The sequence below is a fragment of the Ictalurus punctatus genome, chromosome 11, assembly GCF_001660625.3.
Source record: "Ictalurus punctatus breed USDA103 chromosome 11, Coco_2.0, whole genome shotgun sequence".
NCBI lineage: Eukaryota > Metazoa > Chordata > Actinopteri > Siluriformes > Ictaluridae > Ictalurus > Ictalurus punctatus.
Window position 1 is genome coordinate 27,868,684 of NC_030426.2, and position 22,515 is coordinate 27,891,198.

Genomic DNA, 22,515 nt, shown 5'->3' on the forward strand with positions numbered 1-22,515 from the left:
ATTTCGGTTGCATCCGGTGCATCCATAATAATGTGTGTGTGTGTGTGTCTGCGTATATATATGTATATATAATTTAAATGATATATGATTATTATATAACTTATTTAGCTTTATTGCTGGTACACCATATACAAAAAATGTGACATAAGCAGCTGAAGAATTAAACCACAGAAATGTTGAACTTCGGGTCAGGGTTCGAAGCGTTACGCTCAATACAAGATGACATTTTAAGCTAATTAAGCAATAAGCTACCGCATATCTAACAGTTATTACATGTTTATTAGACGCAGTCACGCATATTACTCTGATTGTGATAGATCTTAAATCATAGAATCAAATAAATGAATAACACAACACGTTTGTTTTTATATGTAGGTGTGGTGTTGTATTTGACTTTCCAGGAGACTGACGTCTGTTGATACACATCTATATAGTACACTTAATACACAACAATATAGTTATAGCTGTGTATTAAGAGTCAGGGACAGTAAAGTGTGTGTGTGTGTGTGTGTGTTGCAGACCGCCCCGGCGTGCAGGATCACGAGCGTGTGGAGACTCTACAGGAGCGTGTCTCCGAGGTCCTCCAGGCGTACATCCGAGTCCACCACCGCGGACGTCTGCATTACGCCAAGATGATCCAGAAGCTGGCGGAGCTGCGCAGCCTGAGCGAGGAACACTCGAAGCAGTACCGCACGTTGTCCTTCCAGCCCGAGCACAGCATGCAGCTCACGCCACTCGTCCTCGAGGTGTTCGGCGGACAGGTCACCTAGAGGTCAGAGGGAGCGTGTAGGGCGTGGATGCATGGACAATCACCCTGAGACACACACACACAGAGCCTGGGGAGTGACGTGTGTGTGTGTGTGTGTGTGTGTGTGTGTGTGTGTGTGTGTGTGTGTGTGTGCTTGTGGATTCTAGATCAGAAGGGTGTTTTTAGCGCCATCACAGTGTGCAGCGCAAAGCTTTTATTCCATTAACGTTAACATACAGTACTACACTACAGGTGTAGCTGTGTGTGTGTGTGTGTGTGTGTGTGTGTGTGTGTGTGTGTGTGTGTGTGTGTGTGTGTTTTCTAGCTTTGCTTGGTCCACTACTGCTGTCTCTTTTCACCTCCTACCTTTAAAGTCCACACAGTCCAGCCACTCGACCAATCACCAGCTCTGATTGGCTGCTGGATGGAAAAAGCACAAAATCAGGTTTGTGCATAATGCATAAATTATTATTTATTTAAAAAAAGAAAAGAAAAAAAAGTAAACATCTGTAGTATCGATAACAGTGTCCAGTTTATGTTTTAGAAATTGCAGAAAAAAATGTCATTTACCTCACTGAAATATTTAGAATTCATTTGAATATTTTCATTTGAATATTAATGAGTCTGTAATTATACTACATTACTCTAACACTGCAGATTCCTTTTCTATAAGAATCCACCTTTATACTGGAATAATATTAAACTAGTGATAGCATAGATTCGTGTTCACTATGTGTGCCCACTACATAACGTATTATAATCAGGTGATATACGTCACGTAGAACATCATAAAGATACGAAAAAACATTTAAATATGCAAATTATATTGTAATAATGGACACCTTTTATTTAGATCAAACAACACACGAGTCATTTAGTCAAATTTAGTAAATGACTCCGAGTCATTTAGTCAGATTTACCTTCAGATTTATCTACACGTTATGAAAGTTTGTGTTGTTGGTTTTTTTTAATGATGGATATTAATATTTTCAAACATTTTTTAAAACAAGATACTCACGATGCCTAAAGAATTGATTTCTGATCACACTTTTGACTCGCTGAATCAAATGCAATAGGATCAAGAAGTCTTCCGGTTTTCTTTTTGTTTTTCACCTCACAGTATTTACGTTAGCTAGCGTAGTATAGTCTCTACTACGTTACTCTCGCATTCAGGGTTTTTTTTGTTTTGTTTTTTTATTCATTAAAATCCAAAATGACTTCTTGTTCACTGTGTGTCTACTACATAGAGTATAACCGGGTGGTGTACCATCTAGAGCATACCAAATTCATTCATAAATACATATGGTCATAAATCTTGTAATGATTTAGCGCCTCTCCTGTATCAAACAGCACACGAGTCGTTTAGTCGAATTGAGTAAATGATTCAGAGTCATTTAATCAGATTTATTTTCAGATATTTGCATAATATAAACATTTGGGATTTTTTTAATGAGAAAAATGTTTTAAAATCAGTAAGTCATAAATTATATTTAAAAAAAAAAAAGTATAAAAACATAATGCATAATCAAGATGCTTGAGGAATCGATTTCTAATAAAGTGAACCAAATCTGAGTAAATGACTCTGTGGGTGTTTTTTGTTTTGTTTGTTTGTTTTTAATGATTGATAAATTTATGTGTTTTAAAAGCAGTAATTGATCGTGGACAAACCATCATTCATAATCAGGATGCTTTATGACTCTTTATGACTCACTGAATCAAATCTCACTAAATGACTCGGTCATTTAGTCAGATTTAGCTTCAAACGTTCAAAAATATTATGGGAATTTCTATTTCTGTGATGTATATACACGATAGTGCATTTTAAAAGCAGAAAGCCATAGTGGAAAAACACAGTCTATAGTTCAGATGCCTGAAGAATCGATTTCTGATTGCGTTATAACTCACTGAATCAAATCAGGAATCGGGTCTCTAGAAAATTTCCGATTTCTTTGCTCTGTTTTTTGCGGCGTGTAGAGAGTGAGTGATGTAATGAGGTCTGTGTGGACTGCTACGTGCTTCGTCAGCGTTTATCGCTGAGCTTAAAAGCGTGTAAATATGACTATATATCCTTTAAAGCAGTATTCTTAGAACCTACACGTATAATCTTACCTCTGACCTGCGATGTGTATGTAGAACCAAGTTCCTCTTTAAGCTGAATTTAAGGTCTGATCGGCGTCTGACCTCTCGGGGGTTTTAAGGTCTAATTGTTGTTTCCTTAATAACGCTGTTGTAGGTGACAGTGACGTGTTCAAGCTTTGGAACAATGATGTAGCGTCATGCTTCAGAACGCATGCTTCGTTCCCCTGATCGCCGCCGTTGATTCGCTCATTGTTGCTGTAGAATCTCCTGACAAACGTGGAGAACATCGCCTTGAGGCTGCTTGGGAAAATTCTTCTCCAGAGTTAAATCTCTCGCCAGTGGATCCGCCGTGTGTGTGTGTGTGTGTGAGTGAGTATGATACGTTAGAATGTAGAGGTATTTATCTCATTTAGATTGGACATCTAAGGGCAGATGTTGGCAACATCAGTTCGTTGTGTTAGTTAAATCTTACCATGGCAACGACTTTTGACAAAATTTGTCAAAATCATGATAGCTAGCTAAATGTTACCATGCGAACAGTCTTCAGCAACCTACAAACCTGTCAAATAGCAATTTGGCTAACATTGGCTAGTTAAATATTACTATGGTGACATCATCTGATAATCTATAAACGTGTCAAATAATGATACGTTAACTAGCTAGCTAAATGTTACCATGGGAACGACTTCTGTCAAATGTGTCAGATTTAGTTTGTTATTCGATAAACCTTTGCCAAAATTTTTGCTTTATTTTTCCCCATGATCTTATTTGATTAAAATACTAGCTAGCTAACTCTAAATAACCTCAACGACATTTATTGCCAACTAGCATACTGACCTGTCAGATCATTTAGCATGAGCTGGCTAAATGTAACCATGGGAACAGTGTATGATACCATCAGACTCCTGTACTTCGGCTGTCTGAATATAACCACGGGAACGACTTGTTGTAAATAACACCTGTAAGGCCATGTTATGCGTTATAGCTAGCTCAATGTAAACATGGGAGCGGATTTTGTTCATCCAAAAAATGCATTTTAACTGTTATGTTAGCTCGTTAAATGTAACAATTTAAGGAACGACATTTATTAATCCATGAACTATACCAGTTGTGCTGCGTTAGCTAGCTAAATGTACTGTAGCTAAATGGAAACGACTTTCGCTAGTCCATCAAATACTCCGATTTCGACTGATACCATGGGAACTATCTACGCCGATATACGATCCTGTCAGATGGCGGTATAATATTAGTTAGCTAGCTATATGTAACCATGGAAATACTTTACGCTAGTTTACAAACCTGTCAGGTCGCATTATACTCTTATCTTAGCTAGTTCAGCGTAACCATGGCAACACTTCTGGCTCATTTAACCTCCGCCAGCAAGACGTACAAAAATGCTTTATCAATATTTCAATTTACAGCGTAAACGTGACGAAAAAAAAGAGCCACACTGTTAACACAAGAGATTATAGTAATGTTTTATGTTTTAAAAATAGCATCTGCCCCTTGACTTGTATTATAAGTCTTTAAATTCCTGTCCATATTTTACACACACGCACACACACACACACACACAAGACACAGTGGAGTGAGATTAGTGTGATGAGTGAAAACGCCAGAGTTTTCAGAAGCCTTTAACAGGCTTTTAAAGGATTTGCTGCTCTCCGATTGGTTAAATGAAGCTGTGTAACGTTATTGCGTCTCGTATCGCCATTTCTATCCTGTTTTTGTTCTAGAATGTTATAAAGCTGTTATAATAAGCTGCTTCCTGGGTTAACGTGTACACCTGTTATTTCTAAGTCGCGTCGCTAGTAAACGAGGTGGTTAACGAGGACGGCCTCGGACGAGGCGATCGAGGATCTGTGACGCGTTCAGAGGCGGAGTTTATTCTCCAGTTCGTCTGTTTATGGCTCGCAGACTTGTTCGTGTTCCATCGCCCACTTCCGGAGGACGTCTTGTGGTTCCGTAGGGGTGTGTGGGTGAGATGGAAAGAGGGTGTGGTTGGGTCACCGTGGTGATGGCAGGCTGAAGCTGCTCGGCCGTCTAGGCTCAGGGTCGATGGCAGAATGTTTCATCGCTTTTTTATTAAAAACATATATTAAGATGGTTCAACGCATAAGGAAAACTAAGACTACCTGGAGACTGTGTGTGGGTGGGTGAGTGTGTGTGTGTGTGTGTGGAGGGGGGCGGGGGGGGATAGCAAGACTTTTAAGCACTTATGTATTCACTATGTATATTGATATTTCTATTTGGGCGTGACAGACTAGGGTGTGTGTGTGTGTGTGTGTGTGTTAATGATAAAGAACGGTATTTTAAAACCCAGTCCAGAGTTATTTGCAAAATATAATTTAGTCCAGGCACTTACAAAATTGAACGTTCAAATTCTGATCCATGAATGTCGGTTTAAATTAATGAGCTTTTACTTGTATTATTATTATTATTATTATTATTAATAATAATATTATTAATATTATTTTAAAAAATATACTCCTCATTTATTCATATTTCAGTCATATTTAAATGTAGGGCTGCACAGATCGTTATATTGTAAGATTTATTAAAGATAATTGATGGTGATGTCAGTGAGAGAACTGTCTAATCTGTTCATAAGGACTCTGGTGCGTTGATGCTACGTTCACTGGCTCCTCAATTCTTTGTGATTCGATGAAGTTTTGTTTTGCGTTCGGAAAGCCGGATCTGTTTTCTGTTTTAGTATCTTTCTACAAAAAAAAACCTAACAAAAAAGAAGTAGCAAAAAAAAGTAAAAAATTTCTGTATAATGATCTAATCTTGAAGTCTAATCGTATCTGTAGCCTAATCGGTGACGATTTAAGGACAGTTTTCTGTAAAAAATGAAAGAATTATCGACTGTTAAACAGTGAAACCATTTTTTTTCTCCACCAATTTGAAAACTTGTATAAGTGACACGCTCATGATTATTTTTGATGTTTTTGTTTGTAATTAAAATCTAAACTGACGCTCCAGCTCGATCGTTAACTCAGAAACTTTACGCTAATTCTTGAACGCAGCATTAATCACAAGTTCCCCAGTTTATTTGAACATGTTTAACGTATTTATCATATTGGCCAATCACAGCGCGCTCTGCAGACACCAGGCACTTTCATTGGTCTACATGAACGATACTAAAGATCTGATCAGAGTTGGAAACGTGTAAGTCGGAATTGTTTATGCGTGATTTTGCTTTGAAATTGAACGGAGATACATTTGTGAGTAAGGCTTTAAAAGCGTGCAACTTATCTTTTTAAAACAGCATTTTATATTAAATGAATGCATTTGAGAACGTAAACAGGGTCACACGGCCGGAGCACCGCAGCACAGATTTGATTGGTCCCCGTTTCAGCCAATCAGCAGTCAGGAAAAGGGTTTGTTCCTAAATCGAATCTGAACCGTGTCTGGGACGGTGCTACGTAGAACCTTTTTATGGTTCACATGCGACAAAGTGAAGAATCCTTTAGGAAATCTTTATGGAAGAGTTTATATATTTTTAATTCTTTTTTTTTAATCGAATGCTACATTAGACAGTTTTTCGCAGAAATGAAATGTGATGCAATAATCATAAGAACTGAATGGGTCAGGACCGTGTTCTCCACACTTTTTTTTCCCTAAGAGCATAGAATGTGAGTGAAAAAGGCAAATTATCTGTCCGTTTAAAATTATAATTTTAAATTAAATGTGCAGTAGAATTGTGGTTAAATTGGAGGAATAATTATTGATCAGTAATCAGAGTTAAGCCTTTACTGTGCAGCCCTCGCTATAGCCCGGGTGTGTGTGTGTGTGTGTGTGTGTGTGTGTGTGTGTGTGTGTTTAGAGGACTAGTATATTAATAATCGCTCCCTTTTATCTAACAGACATTAAAGGAAGAGTCCAGTGTTTTTTTATGATCATGTTTGTAGTGAAATGTGTAGAAATTATGTCTAATCTCTCTCTCTCACACCAACACACACACATACACACACACACACACACACACACACAACAGATATGGCAGAGAGAGAGGGATTAGGATTAAAAGAAAAAATCTCTGGAACGTTCCTTTAACTCATTTTTCTTTATTGTCTAAAAGCTGCTCATTTCTCTGTGTGTAGTTTCATGTTTTTCACTTCAACTGGAAAACTTTCAGTCAAACATCAGCAGGAATCTTTTCTTCTTTCTTTCTTTTTTTTTTTTTTACAGTGAATGTTCAGTTTTTATTATTTTTAACATTCCCTTGTTTGGGGTTTTTCAATGAAAAAAACCCACAAACAAACAAACAACACTACACCAGCATTCGCTCATAAACAACAGGCTACTACGCAAAATGTATAATGATGATGATGATGATGATGGAAATGAGGACGGTTTTTGATATTGCTGTTGGTCTATTTTTTTTCTTTTTTTGGGAGTCCAAAGTGTAACCATGACAAACTACCTCACTCGGCTACAGACGCATGTGATTTTCTTTGTATTTTTTTACGATTGGTGTTTGTATTTATTGCCGTGCCGTGGCTCTCACACAGGCGACTCGAGTACCTCAGTACCTCTTTAATGTGTTTCCCACAGCGCAGCAGACTCACCTTATCACAGCATTACAGCTTTTATTGTATTATTGTTATATTTCTCTACCTGTTTTTTCTTTTTCCTTTTTTTTTTTTTTTTTTAAATCTTAAGCGTTCTCTCCAGTCACATGTTAGAACTACAAACGTGTGGGTCAAAGATGAAAATATAGGCTGTTTTTTGTTTTGATTTTTAAATTGAATGCTTTTTATTTTAAATATATATATATATATATATATCAGTGTTAATCAGGAGAATAATAAATAAAAATAAAAGCTGAAAGCAGCATTTTCGGGGGCCAAGCACCCACACTCGGTGAGCCATGCTACACTTGTTGCATAAGCAATCACAGGAAAGCAGAGCTGTAACTGTAGGCAAAAGGATTCAAGAGTGATTTGCAGTTCGATGCATTTTCCACTTGGTTATGGTTGTAGCAAAGATAGTACTTAGATGGAAGCATTTTAGCATGTTATTGTAACTTTTGACCAGTACGTGGTGCTGTTATGAAGTTTCTTGCATAGACTCAGTGTATGGTCCTGAAGTTGCCTACCAAGTTTGGTGTTCGTGCGCAAAGTGGTTGCTGAGATACAGCCTCACTTCCTGTTCGTTGGCCCATTACGGGCAAACCGTTCGGACTATTACAAATTCTTTTGATAGCTTTTGTGAGGATTACTCTGAAGATGATGTGCGCCAAATTTGGTGATGATTGGACAAAATTTGTAGGAGGCGTAGCAAAAAAACCCATTTTGGACCGAATCCAAGATGGCAGAAAATGTAATTAGGCATAAATTGAGGTCATGGGGTGCGTTGAACTCGTCTCGACCCAGAGAATCCAGGGCTTTTTAATTTTGGACACATGGTTCAAAAGTTATGACCATAAATGTACTTCCAAGGTAGGCCTTAATTTGACCCGATGGTGGCGCTAGAGCTTTGGCATTTTGCCCATATTTGGTCAATATGTTCCTTAGACCCTCCCCAATCAGTGTGCCAAATTTCACAACTTTTTACCAGATGGTTCTATGGTCTGCTGTAGACAAACTAGTCAAAAGAAGAAGAAGAAAAGGTAGAATTACAATAAGGTTATATTCGGTGCTTGGCCCCCTAATGATACATTTTAAATATTACAAATTAATCTTGGTGAATATTTAATTTTTCATTATTTGTGGCTCATTGTTAAAATTGATGTTTATTATTCTTTAATTGTTGAATTTTTTTACATATATATTTGTGTGTACAAAGTACAAATGTATTTTAGTTAAAAAGTTTTTTGTTTGTTTTGTTTTTTGTCTTTGACCCACACATACATGCGCGCGCGCACACACACACACAGAGAAAGCTGTAGTGGGTGTGGTCACTCCTGTGACTGACAGTGTTCAGTAGCTGCTGGGATTGGTTGGCCCCTCCTCAGGCCCCGCCCCCTCTCAATTCTGACTGTAAGTTGGATGTGTTGCTGCTTTACAGAAACATTTACAAGAAAACAAACACACAATCACACACACAAACCCGATCACCTCACGAGTCGCACTCATTTCCCCTTTTTAGCCGTGATTCTGTCATCGATCGTTCACTGAGAAACTCATCCAATATCAACATAAACACCTCAGTCTGTCCTGTCTTTACATTTATACTGGACACACACACACACACACACACACACACACATTCATATTCATACACACAGCTGCTAACGTGTCAGTGCCTCAGATCAGATCAGGTTATAACGACAGTTTCACTCTTAAAAGGGGAAAACAGACTCACTCTTTGTTTTCTGATGGATTTAATTTTTTTTTTATCCTTACGGGACTCCGTAGGGAAGCTGTCTGTATTCGCAGGTTAAACAGTCGCATGCCTTCACACCCGGACCTCAGTTTATTGTAATAAATAAATAAATCAAACTGTAAATCATAAATTGAAAGGTTGTTATTTCCTTCTTTTTTTTCCTTCATTAGATATTGATTTCATGTAATGTTTTGTCTAATGTTTTACAAATCAAACAATAAATAACAACGTATAAGATTTAAAAATGTCTGTGGGGGTTTTTCTTGTTTGTAAATTAAAGGTGCAGTCAGTGATTTTTTTTTTATTATTTATTTGCAGAATTATTAACGTTGATCCTGATAATGAGATGAGTATTAATCAACCTTAGACGTTAACAGGTTGTTTATTTTGCTCTGTTTATGGTTTAAACGGTGCACTTCAGCCTAATTGCCTCGTTCTTTTCAGGTTAAAGGTGCAGTCAGTGATTTTGAAGGTTCGAAAATGTTGGCGTTTTGATACTACAGTATTTATTATGTATTTTCATATTTTTCATACTCATCAGTACGGTTCTGCTGCCAAAATATTCAATGCTGTATTACAGAAGCTCTGTTTATGTTTAAATAGCAGTCAGCGTTCACACACTCCTGCTAGAGGACTTGTTCTTTAGAGCATCAGTGTGTTGACTAATAAAAAATAAAGTGTTTAGCTGGCTACATCAGTTAGCTTGGATCGTGTATCAGTTGATCTGCAGCAAAGTGTTTTACGTTTTTGTTTTCGTTGCGTCAGAATATTTTGTCGTCGATGACCGATAGCAGCTAATCATCATTTCACTCACCTAGCGTCGTCTCTAGTTATTTTTTCTCCTCCGGCTCGCGAGGAAGATCTCCTCTTGCTGAGATTTATGTTTAAGATGCTGTTAATGTTCTGCTTTGATCGGTGTCATGTCATTAACTACAACATGGCTCCATACCTTCCCAGATAATGCACTATATCCCTACAGACAGGTGGGCGTGTCCTTATACCTCATATTTCACACCCTTTAAACATTTCAGAATGGCTGAACAACAGGTTCTCAGAGATAATTAGTGTGTTCCCCTGTCACGTTAGGTCATGTCTTTAGCAGTAATATTAGTTCAAGCTCACCAAATCTTTTACACGCATATAAAGGACTGCACGATATGACAAAAATATCATATCACGATGCTTGAGGACATTTACACGACGATATATGATGTGTCTCACACACACACACACACACACACACACACACACACATATATATATATATATATATATATATATATATATATATATATATATATATATATATATATATATATATATATATATATATATAAAATATACATTTAGTGAACAAACTATCTGTAAAACAGTAGTGCAATAAACAAAAAAAAGGTTGAACTGAGTTTGATGATCTGTTTCTATAATACCTACAAAGACTAAGAAGATTAGGTTTAAAAAATGACGTCGAATCAATGCCATCCGTTCAGTCCCATTTAATTTGTAATTATTACAAATGTAAATAAAAAATATATCACCAACGATATCTCAGAAAAGTGTATCACATAATCATTGATCAAGTTATCGATATATCTCCCAGCTCTACACATACATGTGTATATTTAACTTTTCATATTTTTACTATTTCTACTGATCATATTTCGGTTACATGTCATGTTGTGTACCTTCCATTGTTGCACATTTCAGGTAGGTTTGTCTTAATAATGCCACACACAGACACACACACACACACACACACACACACACACAAACACACACTATAACTAAGTACATGACAAAAGGACTGTCTTTTATTTCTACTTTTCGTCCACTAGGGGGTGATATATGACTGACACTGGGTCATGTACCATCAGAGAGAGAGAGATAGAGAGTGTGTGTGTGTGTGTGTGTGTGTGTGTGTGTGTGTGTGTGTGTGTGTGTGTGTGTGTGTGTGGCTACCGATGTGTATGATTTGTGTAATCCTTCGGTCAAGAAATGAACTTTGTTCTCTTCTACTGAAATAAAGACCAAAACCATCGGTGTTATTCGTATGTCTGAAGAAAATGAAAAATATGTATTACATAGCCTACCTTCTAAACAGGGTACTTAAGGGGTGAAAAAACCTTTTTAAAAAGATGGTGTTTTAAAAGAATCGTGCGTTTTGTTTAAACTATAAACAAGTTTTTGGAAAATGGTTCACCAATGAGGATACTTACACAGAACTGTCGCTGAATACATAAGACTTTGTCTATGGTTTGACGTCCCATGTCCCCACTGGCTGACAGTTTAGTCGTGTACATTTATGACCTCTGTAACACTGTTAGATCTGAATGTGTGATCTTTCCTGGCAGTTGTCTGTCTGTGTGAGAGAGAGACGTGTGATTTCTGGGGGTTTTGCTGACCAGAATGTTTACAAATGTGTATATGTTAATGAATTAAGGACAGAGTCGTGCGTCTCAGTGTTTAAATAATGATTAAGACGTTGTAGTTAAAACACAGAAGAAACTCTGCAGCTATCTGTTACAATGTCTGCTCGGAGAAATCCTAATTCCCTTAGAGGAACGCTGTGTATTCACCAACAAGATGACCTGCTGAAATGAGGGAGGACCTGACTTCTGCTCCAAGAAAAAAAAAAACATGTTAGTTTGTCAATTTCTTCATGAAGATATTGTAAAGATGTTGTTGAGAAAATTCAGCTTGCTCTTTGTTCCCAAATAACAATGGACCAGATCCATAGTTTACAGCATCTGTCCCACACGTGTTTAATCTGTATTACGAGTACTGAACAGGTTAGAGGAAGAGAACATATAGATTTACTGTTCATTGGAACTTTATTGTTTATTTGGATCTGTCTCGATTCATTTTCATATTCAGGTTTTTTCTTTTCATGTCATTATTATTTTTTATGAAGTACCTTCAACCTAGGAGAGTCTGGCATCTAACATAACGTATGAATGTAGGAACAGGGATTTTCACCATGCGCTCCACCGGCACACTCGCTGAAAAGAAAGTCAAACATGTTAAATGTTCAAAGGTCAGGCAGTGCCGGAGAAGGGAAAATAAAAACACATCACCTGTTTAAATTATATCTATGATCAAGTTCACATTCAGTTAAGAAATGAAGCTTCTGTTAAGGCTATGTCTTCCACAGATGTCTTCAGAAGAAATTGATGACCGATTCCCTAGGTAATCTGATGCTGTTGTAGTTTTGGGAGTACTATGTGAATACAGCAAGAAGCTTCATCAGCTATACATAATCTTTATTTCCCGTAGTTTTATATAAATGTGAAGTCAGGTGCTGCCATAGTGTGTAGAGAAATTAAGTTCAATTTTTATTTATTTAGTTTGACCTTGATATTGTTAAATGAAAATGCTCACTTTATTATGAATAATGATTACCCTGAGCCTGTGTAGGATAAACAATTTGGAAAATGGTTGTATAATTATTACTTGTAATGGGTCTATGTCTTAGACATAATACATAGCAACAATACAATGACCAACTTTTGTTTTTTATTAATTCAAATAATAGAAATGTGTAAACACTTTTGGGGGGGGGGGGGCGTTAGGGGGGGAGGGGGCAGGCTGGATGGAAGAACATACCACCATTAAATGTAGCGTACAAATTGTAAAAACAGGAATAAAAGACAAATGGATGAATTTCTTGTCTAAAATTCTCTGTAGCCTTTCAGGGCCACATGTCTTACATCAGATGGGCTATACCTAAACACACACTCTACAGTACTAACTAGTATTTAAAAATGGCGTGTAACCTATAGCATCATATTTCAGAATTGTTTAGGAAGTTATAGGCACATTAGGTGTATTTCTCCAGCAGATGGCGCTATTGTTTTAATCTTGTACTACCTGAGCTTTTTTATAGGGTCTAAACATTTGAATCCGTTATTAAGAATTGATTTGATTTAATCACGTATGAAGACTAGGCAGGAAATATACGCCACGACACAGTCTTTATCAATGTACATTTTAAGTGATCAAAAAATCTAAATATTAGATATAAGATCAAAATATGCTGGTGAAAATATACAGTACTGTACAAAAGTCTAGGCACCCCTCTTTTTTTTTTTAGTAAAAACTTTGTTACAGATTTTTATTTGATGACTTCTACATTACTGAGTCAGCACAAAAACATTTTAGATTTCAAAACATGAAATTAAATGAAATGTTACAGAAAAGTGTTTGTATGTCAGTAAAGAAAGCAGCATATTATGTAAGAGACACGCTTCAGACGGGGGGGAAACCCCGAGTGCAACAGACAAAGTCTTCAGAAGAACCGAGTCTGTTTCTGCAAGAGGCTCGATAAAACTTACAGCTCATTTCCTTATAAAACTGCACTAACTGTACCTGAGATTACCCGCTTTTTTCATCACACCAAATATCGAGTTTGTTTGATTTATTACTGTTTACTGCTCTTTAAAGTATTTTTATTCATGTAGAAACATTTCATTTCATTATTTTTGAAGGCATCTTTGCTCTACAGCATTTCTTTGCATGTGTCTAAGACTTTTGCGCAGTACTGTATGTTTTATTACCTGGCTCTCATTGTTCTAGTTAAAAATATAACTTTACAGTATAATAGGAAAGATGATTTTTGAGTGGCTCGTATTCATTTAGAAGCAAGATGCTCCAATTCGGGCGTAGAGCTGAGTCGCTGATGGGTAAGGGTCTTGTTCAAGGGATGAACAATGTTTCAAACATCCATGATATTTACACTGTGAACCTTTACACTATCGAGTACAGAATCGTGTCTGCTTAACCAACATTGCTTCATTATAAAACAGATAAATAGATAACACTTTATTGAGAACACTTTATTAATCAGTCCGTACAGGATTCTGTGGATTTTTTTGTTGTTGTGATTGTTGTGGAAAAAATTATTTGATTTTACTGCGGGGTTTTTTCAAAATTTGCAAAGCAGTATGTGGATCTTTTTGGTCCTATTTTTGCGGAAAGCTGTTGAATTGACAAAATTGCAATTTCACAAAATTATTTTGCACGACCTTTCGCAGAGATGTTTGTTGGTAAATGAGACCTTTTATCTGTGCTCATGTTCGATACACGTGAATCAAAGAGTGCGTTGGCTGTATATGCGTTGTGATTACGTCACATGACGTACCTTGGCCCAAATCTGCGGAAAATCTTCGGTAATTCTGAAAAATTGCTAGCTCCTCCAAATATTGCAGAGTTTGCTTGATTTTGCATTAATTTCCACAATCGCACAATCCTGGAGGGACTGATTAATGCTCGATGGGAACTCTATCTATCTGTAAACCTTACCTCTACCAGGTTTGCTAAGAAGAATTAGCAAATACACAGAAATGTAGTTAATATTAGTTATCATGTTTGCCTCACACCTCCGGGGTTGGGAGTTCAAATCCTGCCTCTGCCCTGTTGGCATGTTCTCCCCGTACTTCCATGGTTTCCTCCCCGAGTCCAAAGACGTGTTGTAGGCTGACTGGCATTGTTGTGAATGTGTGTGCGATTGTGCCCTGCCATGGGTTGGCACCCCGTCCAGGGTGTCCCCCGCCTTGTGCCACAAGTTCCCTGGGATAGGCGCTCCTGCGACCCTGTGTAGGATAAGCAGTATGGAATGGATGGATGGGTGAGAATTCACTGGGTATGGATGGATACCCACTGTGCCAAGCTTAGTAAGAAATTACAGTTTACTCATTTGTTGTTGTTGTTGTTGTTTACAGAACAGTATATGTTTGTATACAGATATCTGTGTGATCAGCCACTCAAAAATAATTTTAAAATGCTAATTGTTAAAGTAAAAATATATATATATATTTTTTATAAATTCCTCAAACTACAATGTACAATGCATGGTACACCAATCAAAGATTATTGAATGTGTTTTGAAAGTACACTACATCATCTAGGTCCTTTAACTAAATATTTTTATTTATTTTATTTTTTTTAAAGGGAAAAAAAGCAAAGAAGCAAAACTAGGCAGAACAAGAATCAGAACCGCGAGGAAGAAAACAGGACCAAAAACCATGGAACGAGAAACACAATGATGAAATGCTTGGTACGGGTACGGCGGAAAACACAGAAACGCACAATACATTGCGCCCAATATCCTGGAGTGATGATAAAGTTTCTGTTTTGTGTTTTCTTTCCATCCCTCTAGATAATATGACACAGACAGTCTTCCTCTGTTAGCGAGTACCAACTCTGGATACATTGAACCTCCGCGAGCGAGACTTCCCATAATCCGTTCAAATCGATTGGTTTGGTGAATTTAGTAGTGTAGTGCGCGATCTTATTATTAGTGTAAATACCCAGCGACGTGTTGCTTGGAAGCATCACAAAGAATCCGCACTCTTCCATGGTTTAATGAATATCGATTTCAGCTTTGTTCACGACGATCCTTTATTTATGTTAACTACGTCTACGACCGGGAACCAGGAATTAAATTTATCGGGCCGACCCACCCATTTCACCAGGCAGACTTTTTTCTGGTTTCGGGTCTTTTCAGACAAGATTTTCTCAATTTTAAACGTCTTGTCCTTCCCGATAATGATCTTTTGTAACTCGGGTCCATAAAATGTTCCTTCAATTTTTTCACCATCATAGTCTTGTAGTTTATATACCGGGGGGTCTCTCGGTATCTGCTCGGAGATTGTAAAATATTCATCCGTAAAGTTTTGCTCGTATCCTTTTCCCTTTTGAAACGGGAAATTCTAACGATATCACGACTTTAAACTTGAATTTTAGTTTCTTTAATTTAGGTGAGAACAGTCCGTAGAGGGGTTTAAATACTCTGAAGGAATTGGCTTCGTTGACCTCGGCGGGTTTCATTGTGATGCTGGAATGTAATTGTGATTGTACGCTTGAATCAGATCCTGGACTACGTCGATGTATTTTCTCGTGTTAAAAGCGGTAATATATCTCCACATCCTGGTCTTTAGCGTTCTGTTGAACCTTTCACACACCGATGCTTTTTGCCCCGTTCCCGTAGCAAAGTGAACAATGTCATGTTTTTTCATTAATGTTTGAAAATTTTTGTTAAAAGCAACTTCCCTTGGTCAGTTGGTAGTTTTTTGGGACTCTACCTTCCTTTAGAATGGAATCAAAGGCTTTAGTTCCCTCGAGTCCGGTCTTGTTTCGTAACACACGTACCCAGGCATATTTGGATAAAATATCTATGCACGTGATCATAAATTTCATGTTGTCATTGCTCTCTGACAGGTCGCTCATATCAACTAAATCAGCTTGCCATTGTTCATCGATGTTCTTTACAAAAATCTTGTTTCTTTTAAACTTTGTAGATACTGGTTTATGTAGACTGTACGCATCCTGCTCTGCTAACCAGTTTTTTATTTCAGGATCATTAGCTCTTTTAACTATTTTCTCAACGATAGCTCTTTGCAAACTCTCAACGCCACCGTACGAAGCAGGTTCTGACGGTGTATAATATATATTCTTCATCAATCGTTCAGTCATGTTCGAGCGTCAAGACAAAAATGATCAAACGCAAGTGTAGATTAAACATTTTATCTCAGAACACATGAGCATGACATTACAAATTCAATCAAAGTAACGTTTTCCATTCTAAACAATTTTAAATCACACACAGGTTTAGACACATGATTAGTTTTACATTCAAAGGTTTCAGCAATACATAATGATATAATAATGATTTATGATTTTGACCTTTGACCTAGGCCTGTCAAAATAAGGTTTCACAAAATATACAAACTATTTCTCTCTCTGTGAAGGCTACAGCAGGGGGAAGAGCTTTCTCTTATAGAGCCCCACAGTTATGGAACAGTCTTCCTATTAGTGTTGGGACTCAGACACAGTCTCAGTGTTTAAGTCCAGACTGAAAACATATTTGTTTACTCAAGCTTTTAGTGAATAGTTTTTTCTTAGGTAAAGGAGCAGATCTAGAGGATCACAGGTAGAGAGTGTTGTGGTGAACTGGGATGTTGGATGCTGTTGTTCCCCCACTTTCACACCCTCACCCAGGTGTGTTGATGGTGGAGTGGCTGGCTGCATTATGTCCCAGGGAGTCCTCGTGTCTTTGTTCCCTTCTGGTTCTCCCTTTTAGTTATGATGTCATAGCTAGTCTTGCCAGAGTCCCTGCTTTCACTCACACAAAGTACATGATCCTTAACTATTACGGGACAATAACCATACCTAATAATATCTCTCTCTCTCTCTCTCTCTCCCTCTCTCTCTCTCTCTCTCTCTCTCTCTCTCTCTCTCTCTCTCTCTCTTTCTGTCGAGCTGCACATAATACTCCTGAGCTGCCAGTGATCCTGACCCCTTCTGCTCTCCGGACCTGCCTGATCCATCCTGATGTTCTACTTCTGGTTGGAGTTCTCATCAGTTGGAAGTCACATGCTGCTGCTGAGGATGTCCCACATGGTGCAGACTAAAGATCACTGAGATTACTGAGGATGCTTCCACTTAAACACCATAAAGATGCTTTGGACCTCAATTCACATGAACAGTTATGCTGTGATAGCTTTAGGACTACAATCACCACAAACAGTTTTACACTCAAGTCTCCATCTGTGAACAGTGCTAAAGTAAAAAATGTTCTAGGTTAGGAATGGGGATATAGGTTGGGGATATGATTATCGTCTCTAAACAAGAAGTGAAGTACCTGGGATGTGTTTTAGACAGAAAATCGCCAGGAGACTATATGGATGCTTTAGTCTGCTCAAGGATCTGAAGGAGGATAACATTTCCAGCAAGATAAGTGCATCAGTGCAACCACACTATTATTATGCATCATTATTTTGGTATAGAAGTATAAATAAAGTGAGCAGAGTTATATTGAAAGTTCATCCACAGTTGCATCTTAATGATAAACATTTTAGGGAACTTGTTTTTTCTTTTTTTCAAAGAGTAACCTTTGTTACATTGGTGCTAGCGTTTAAAATGATTATGAAACTTTTAGCACTTTATACACTTTATATATCCTTTTTTTTTTAAAGCTTGAAGACCACAATGGAAATAAGCCTACAGCTTGTTATCCTCAGCAGTTTTAAAATGTTGTATGGATGGTCTGTATGATGGCTTTCTTGTACAATTTATAAAATATGCCAAATAAAGCAACAATAACAACAACAACAACACCAACAACACTATCCGGTGTCACCCAGATGAGGACGGGTTCCCTTTTGAGTCTGGTTCCTCTCGAGGTTTCTTCCTCATATCGTCTCAGGGAGTTTTTCTTCACCACGTCTCCTCTGTCTGCTCATTACAGATAAATTCATACATTTAACATCTCTATCCTGAGTGTATATATTTCTGTACCGCTGCTCTGGGACAATGTCCACTGTTAAACACGCTACACTAATAAAACTGAACTGAACTGAACAAAATATTACACTTAACACTTAAACATTTCACATAAAATGAAAGCGCTTAAATAGTGAATTAAGAATAAAGTAAAAAGGACTACGCTGTAAAATATATACAAATATTGCACTTAATTATTGAAATGTGTGTATTACACACAGAAACGATAAGCGACAGAGAGTACTGTAGTGCATTTATGTTTAAAGCTACATGCATGAGGTGAAACGATAAGATAAATAATATGCAAATAATTCTTCCACAGTTTTAGATAAAAATTAAAAAATACATGTCCACTGTTGTTTTCTTCATGTAGTTCTGTGCAGAAACACTAGATGGAGCCAAACTGCAACTTTATCTCGCTGGGCCACCCGCTGCTGATTATTAAATAAATAAATAAACTAAGCTAGCTTTAGCTTCTCTTTTCTGAGTGAGTTTTAGCTTTCTTTCTGCTAAGAACCCATAATTATGCATTTATGTAAAAAATAAAAAAATTTAAATAGAAAAATTTTATGTACTTTAAAGGTCTTACCTTCCCAAAAAGGAATCCTTTCCGCTAGTGAATTACTCTCTAGTTCTACACAGAACCTTTAAATCTTCTGGCTTCACCTTTTTTCTTTTATTTTTTGTTGTTGTACAAATACACCTCTAAACCCATTAAAAGCCAATCAAATTAAAGTGCTATGTTGGTGTTTAACATAAACTTCATTTTCTAATCATGAGGCATAGAACTGCACACAAAGCCTCAACGTCAGTACAAACAGAATTCATTTAGAACCCTTAAGAGTTCCTCAGCTTGTCTGTCTAGACTCTAGAGGAACCCTTAAAGGTTCTATGTAGAGTCCTACAACATCCTACCTTAGGAAATGGGTTCTTATTGATAAACACAAACATTTCATTAGCTAAGTAAGTGTAAGAACCCTTAACTGTAGGTATACAAAGAACCCGTTGTTTTTTTTTTTTTTTTTAAGAGTGTGTGTGGAACCCTCTCTTACAAGTAGATCATGTGTTTTTAGGGGTCTACATATTTCTTTTAAGAGTTCCTCCAGAGGGACAAGCTAAGAAATGCATAAAGGTTCTAGATTTAATGTTTGTTTTGTCCAGTGATACAAAATCATTCTAATGTTAAACACCAACATAAACATTTCATTAATTATTTTGTTGTCGGCAGCGAATTTGTCTTTAGAACCTTTACATGTTTTATGTAGAACCCTACAACAATGGTTCTCTATCAGAAAGGATTTCCAGTAGAAGAAACGTTATCTAATGAATCTTTTCTGTTTACCAAAAAGTTCCAAGTAGAACCATTCTATCACAGTATGAACTCTTAACTATAACTCTACACAGAACCTGTTTTCTAAGGTAAGTCAATGTGTCGTAAGAATCTACATAGAACCTTTAAGTGTTCCTCCAGACGGACAAACTGAGGAACACTTAAGGGTTCTAGATTGAATCTTTATGAGTTGACTCTTTGGAGGCTTTGTGTGGTTCTGTGCCTTATTTATGATTATGTCAAATACCAACATAACACTTTAATCATTGTTTTTTTAGTGGAGTATCTGTACATTCATAGGAAAGTAAGTCAAAGCTAGAACCCTTAAAGGTTCTATGTAGGACCCTGTAACAGTGTATTTCCCATATCAGAAAGGTTTCCCAGTAGAACTATTCCAGATAAAATGTTTATTTATTTATTTAAGGAATCTAAGAACCTTCAACTGCCCAAAAAGGTTTATTTTTGTTTTGGAATAATCAATTTTCCTTTAACAGGAACCTTTTCCTGAACTCTCATTAGGGCTTTGCATTCTCTTAACTCTAATTCAGTATTCATCTGATGAAGTTCTAATACAGGCTCCACTCAAAAAGAAGGTTCCTCTGCGATTTAGACGCTTAACGATAATGATTTGTTAATGATGAGAGCGCTACTGTATTGTTCTTTAATGTGAAATCAGTTCAGTGACAGTTTCAGAACTGTTCTGTAGGACACAGTGATGATGGTTTATTCTTTATATGAGGACCCTGTATACCGCTTTAATATAAACATCGTGTTTAAGAAATATGAAAACGAACTTCAGAAAATGTTCTGAGATCAGGGCAGGGTTTCTTGCTATAAGCGCTCGCTTAGGGTCTCCGGACCTCCAGGGGTCGCCATGATTTTTTAAAAAACAGATATACAAAAACAGCACTCTTTACTATCCCTGCGTCCCAACTGGCATACGATCTGTCCTAAACAGTATCGGAGATGAGAATCAGTGTGTCCCAAAGCATAGTTAAATCCCAAAGCTAAAGTTTCACATGAAGTATGCATCTGTGGACACGTTTTCAGCTCATATTACCCACAACTCCTTGCATGATGGAGGCAGAGTTTCCTGACAGTTTGCTTTGCCAAATTCAAGGACGTATGTTAGTGAGGTGTAAACGAAATGTGGAAAATTAAATCAATGAAATGATATAGTATAAATGATATGAGGACTAGTGAATGAAGAAACACTGAAATGCAGCGAGGAGTGTGTTAACAGTGACGGCGTGGCGTGCGTGACCAGGCAACAACGTTCTCTTCTGTTACGCCACGAGTTAGTGTGTCCCAGTACTTACATTCTCTTTAAACACACACTCAAAAGTGTTCACAAAACGAGTGTTTACTTTTAGTATATAGTATAAGTAGGTGAACTGGGACGCTTTAAGTATCAGGCAGGTCAGGACGCCCCCTTGTGGTGTTAACAGAACAGAAACTTGTGCAATTTGTGTAGTTAACTAACATCACATCATGAAGAAGCAGCAATAATGAGGCGTTCCTGAGGCAGAGAAAAGCAGAAGAAAAGAAACAGCCATAAGACACTGGTAAGAAATGAACGCTAATGTACTGGATTTCGTCAATTTATCTGCGTTCTTCTTCCTGCTTATTGATGTAACTGAAATGGTAAAAAAGTTAGTGGCTAATTAGCTAGCTAGGCACAAAGTTTCAAGTTCCGATCTAAAAGGTTGGAAAAACTCGGATGCAAGGAGCAGGTCGTATTTATACGGCGAGTCTCTGAATTTGATAAACACACACAGATCTAGGTGAATTATTTGACTGTGGTCAGTGATGACGACAGCGTGACGACGTCAAATCTGTTACGATGGTCTGATCTAAGCGTTAGTAAATTTGATCTGAAATTAATGAAATAATGTCACAAATCTCTAAAGCTGGCAAAACACCGCTGACTGAGCGCTGCCATGTTGTCGTGACATCACATCCGAGTTCCTGACGTGCCGGACGTCAGGTTTTTCCGAGTTCTGAGCCAGATGAATCGCGGCATTAAGCTAAGACGTGTTGCGTTGCTAGTTTGTTACTGGCTTTGACAAAAAGTAACCTGGTGACTCTTCATCCAGGATAATGGAAGCATTCATTCTTTTCATTACCATGACTCAGATTAATCAGGTGTGTGAGTGGGTGGAGCTACAGCCCCCCACCAATTTTTTTTTTCAGAAACCGTCCTTGCTTGTAACTTGTAAACCAAAACTAATTACCCCAATATAATTAATGTCAGAGCAGTTTAGCGAAGAATGGAAGAAGAACATAATGGAGATTAAAAATAATCAGTAGCACGCATCCGGCATCGCGATTTACGACCTGAGACATTTCTGCAGTGTAGACCTCAGTAAGACCTGGATCCTGGTGCTACAGGCTACCTCGAAACACCCGGGGAGGAGGAGGAGGAGGAGGGTCTGGATCGCAGTGTGTCCGTGTGGAAGTGTGTGTGGTCATTTGTAGACGCTCCCTAAGAATTTTGCTGAGAGTCATCAATTATGCAGGTTGTCCGCGCGCGCTGGGGAGGAGGAGGAGAGCAGCAACAATATGGCGACATCCGCAGTTCCTCCCGGGTTCTCTGGGCATCTTTAGCACCAACACACCTGAGCGGATCTGTGTGAAAGGTGAGGACGCGTTTTATTCACTGCACAGAGAGTGTGTGTTTCGGGGTTAGTGAGTGTGTATATCCTTGTGTGTGTGTGTGTGTGTGTGTGTGTGTGTGTGTGTGTGT

General features: G+C 37.7%; 2 protein-coding genes across 2 annotated transcripts in view; both read left to right on the plus strand.

The window, feature by feature from the left end:
• vdrb (vitamin D receptor b) overlaps positions 1-9,405 on the plus strand; it is a 45,004-nt gene extending 35,599 nt beyond the window's left edge. Inside the window, exon 9 of the mRNA XM_053683611.1 lies at positions 520-9,405. Coding sequence (XP_053539586.1) covers positions 520-770 — 251 coding nt within the window. The 3' untranslated portion in view covers positions 771-9,405. The remainder of the gene's footprint in view (positions 1-519) is intronic.
• A 12,878-nt stretch (positions 9,406-22,283) lies between these two features.
• The window catches only part of scn8ab (sodium channel, voltage gated, type VIII, alpha subunit b), a 96,110-nt gene continuing 95,878 nt past the window's right edge, over positions 22,284-22,515 (plus strand). Inside the window, exon 1 of the mRNA XM_017480480.3 lies at positions 22,284-22,408. The gene's annotated coding sequence lies outside the window, so the exon portion shown is untranslated. The remainder of the gene's footprint in view (positions 22,409-22,515) is intronic.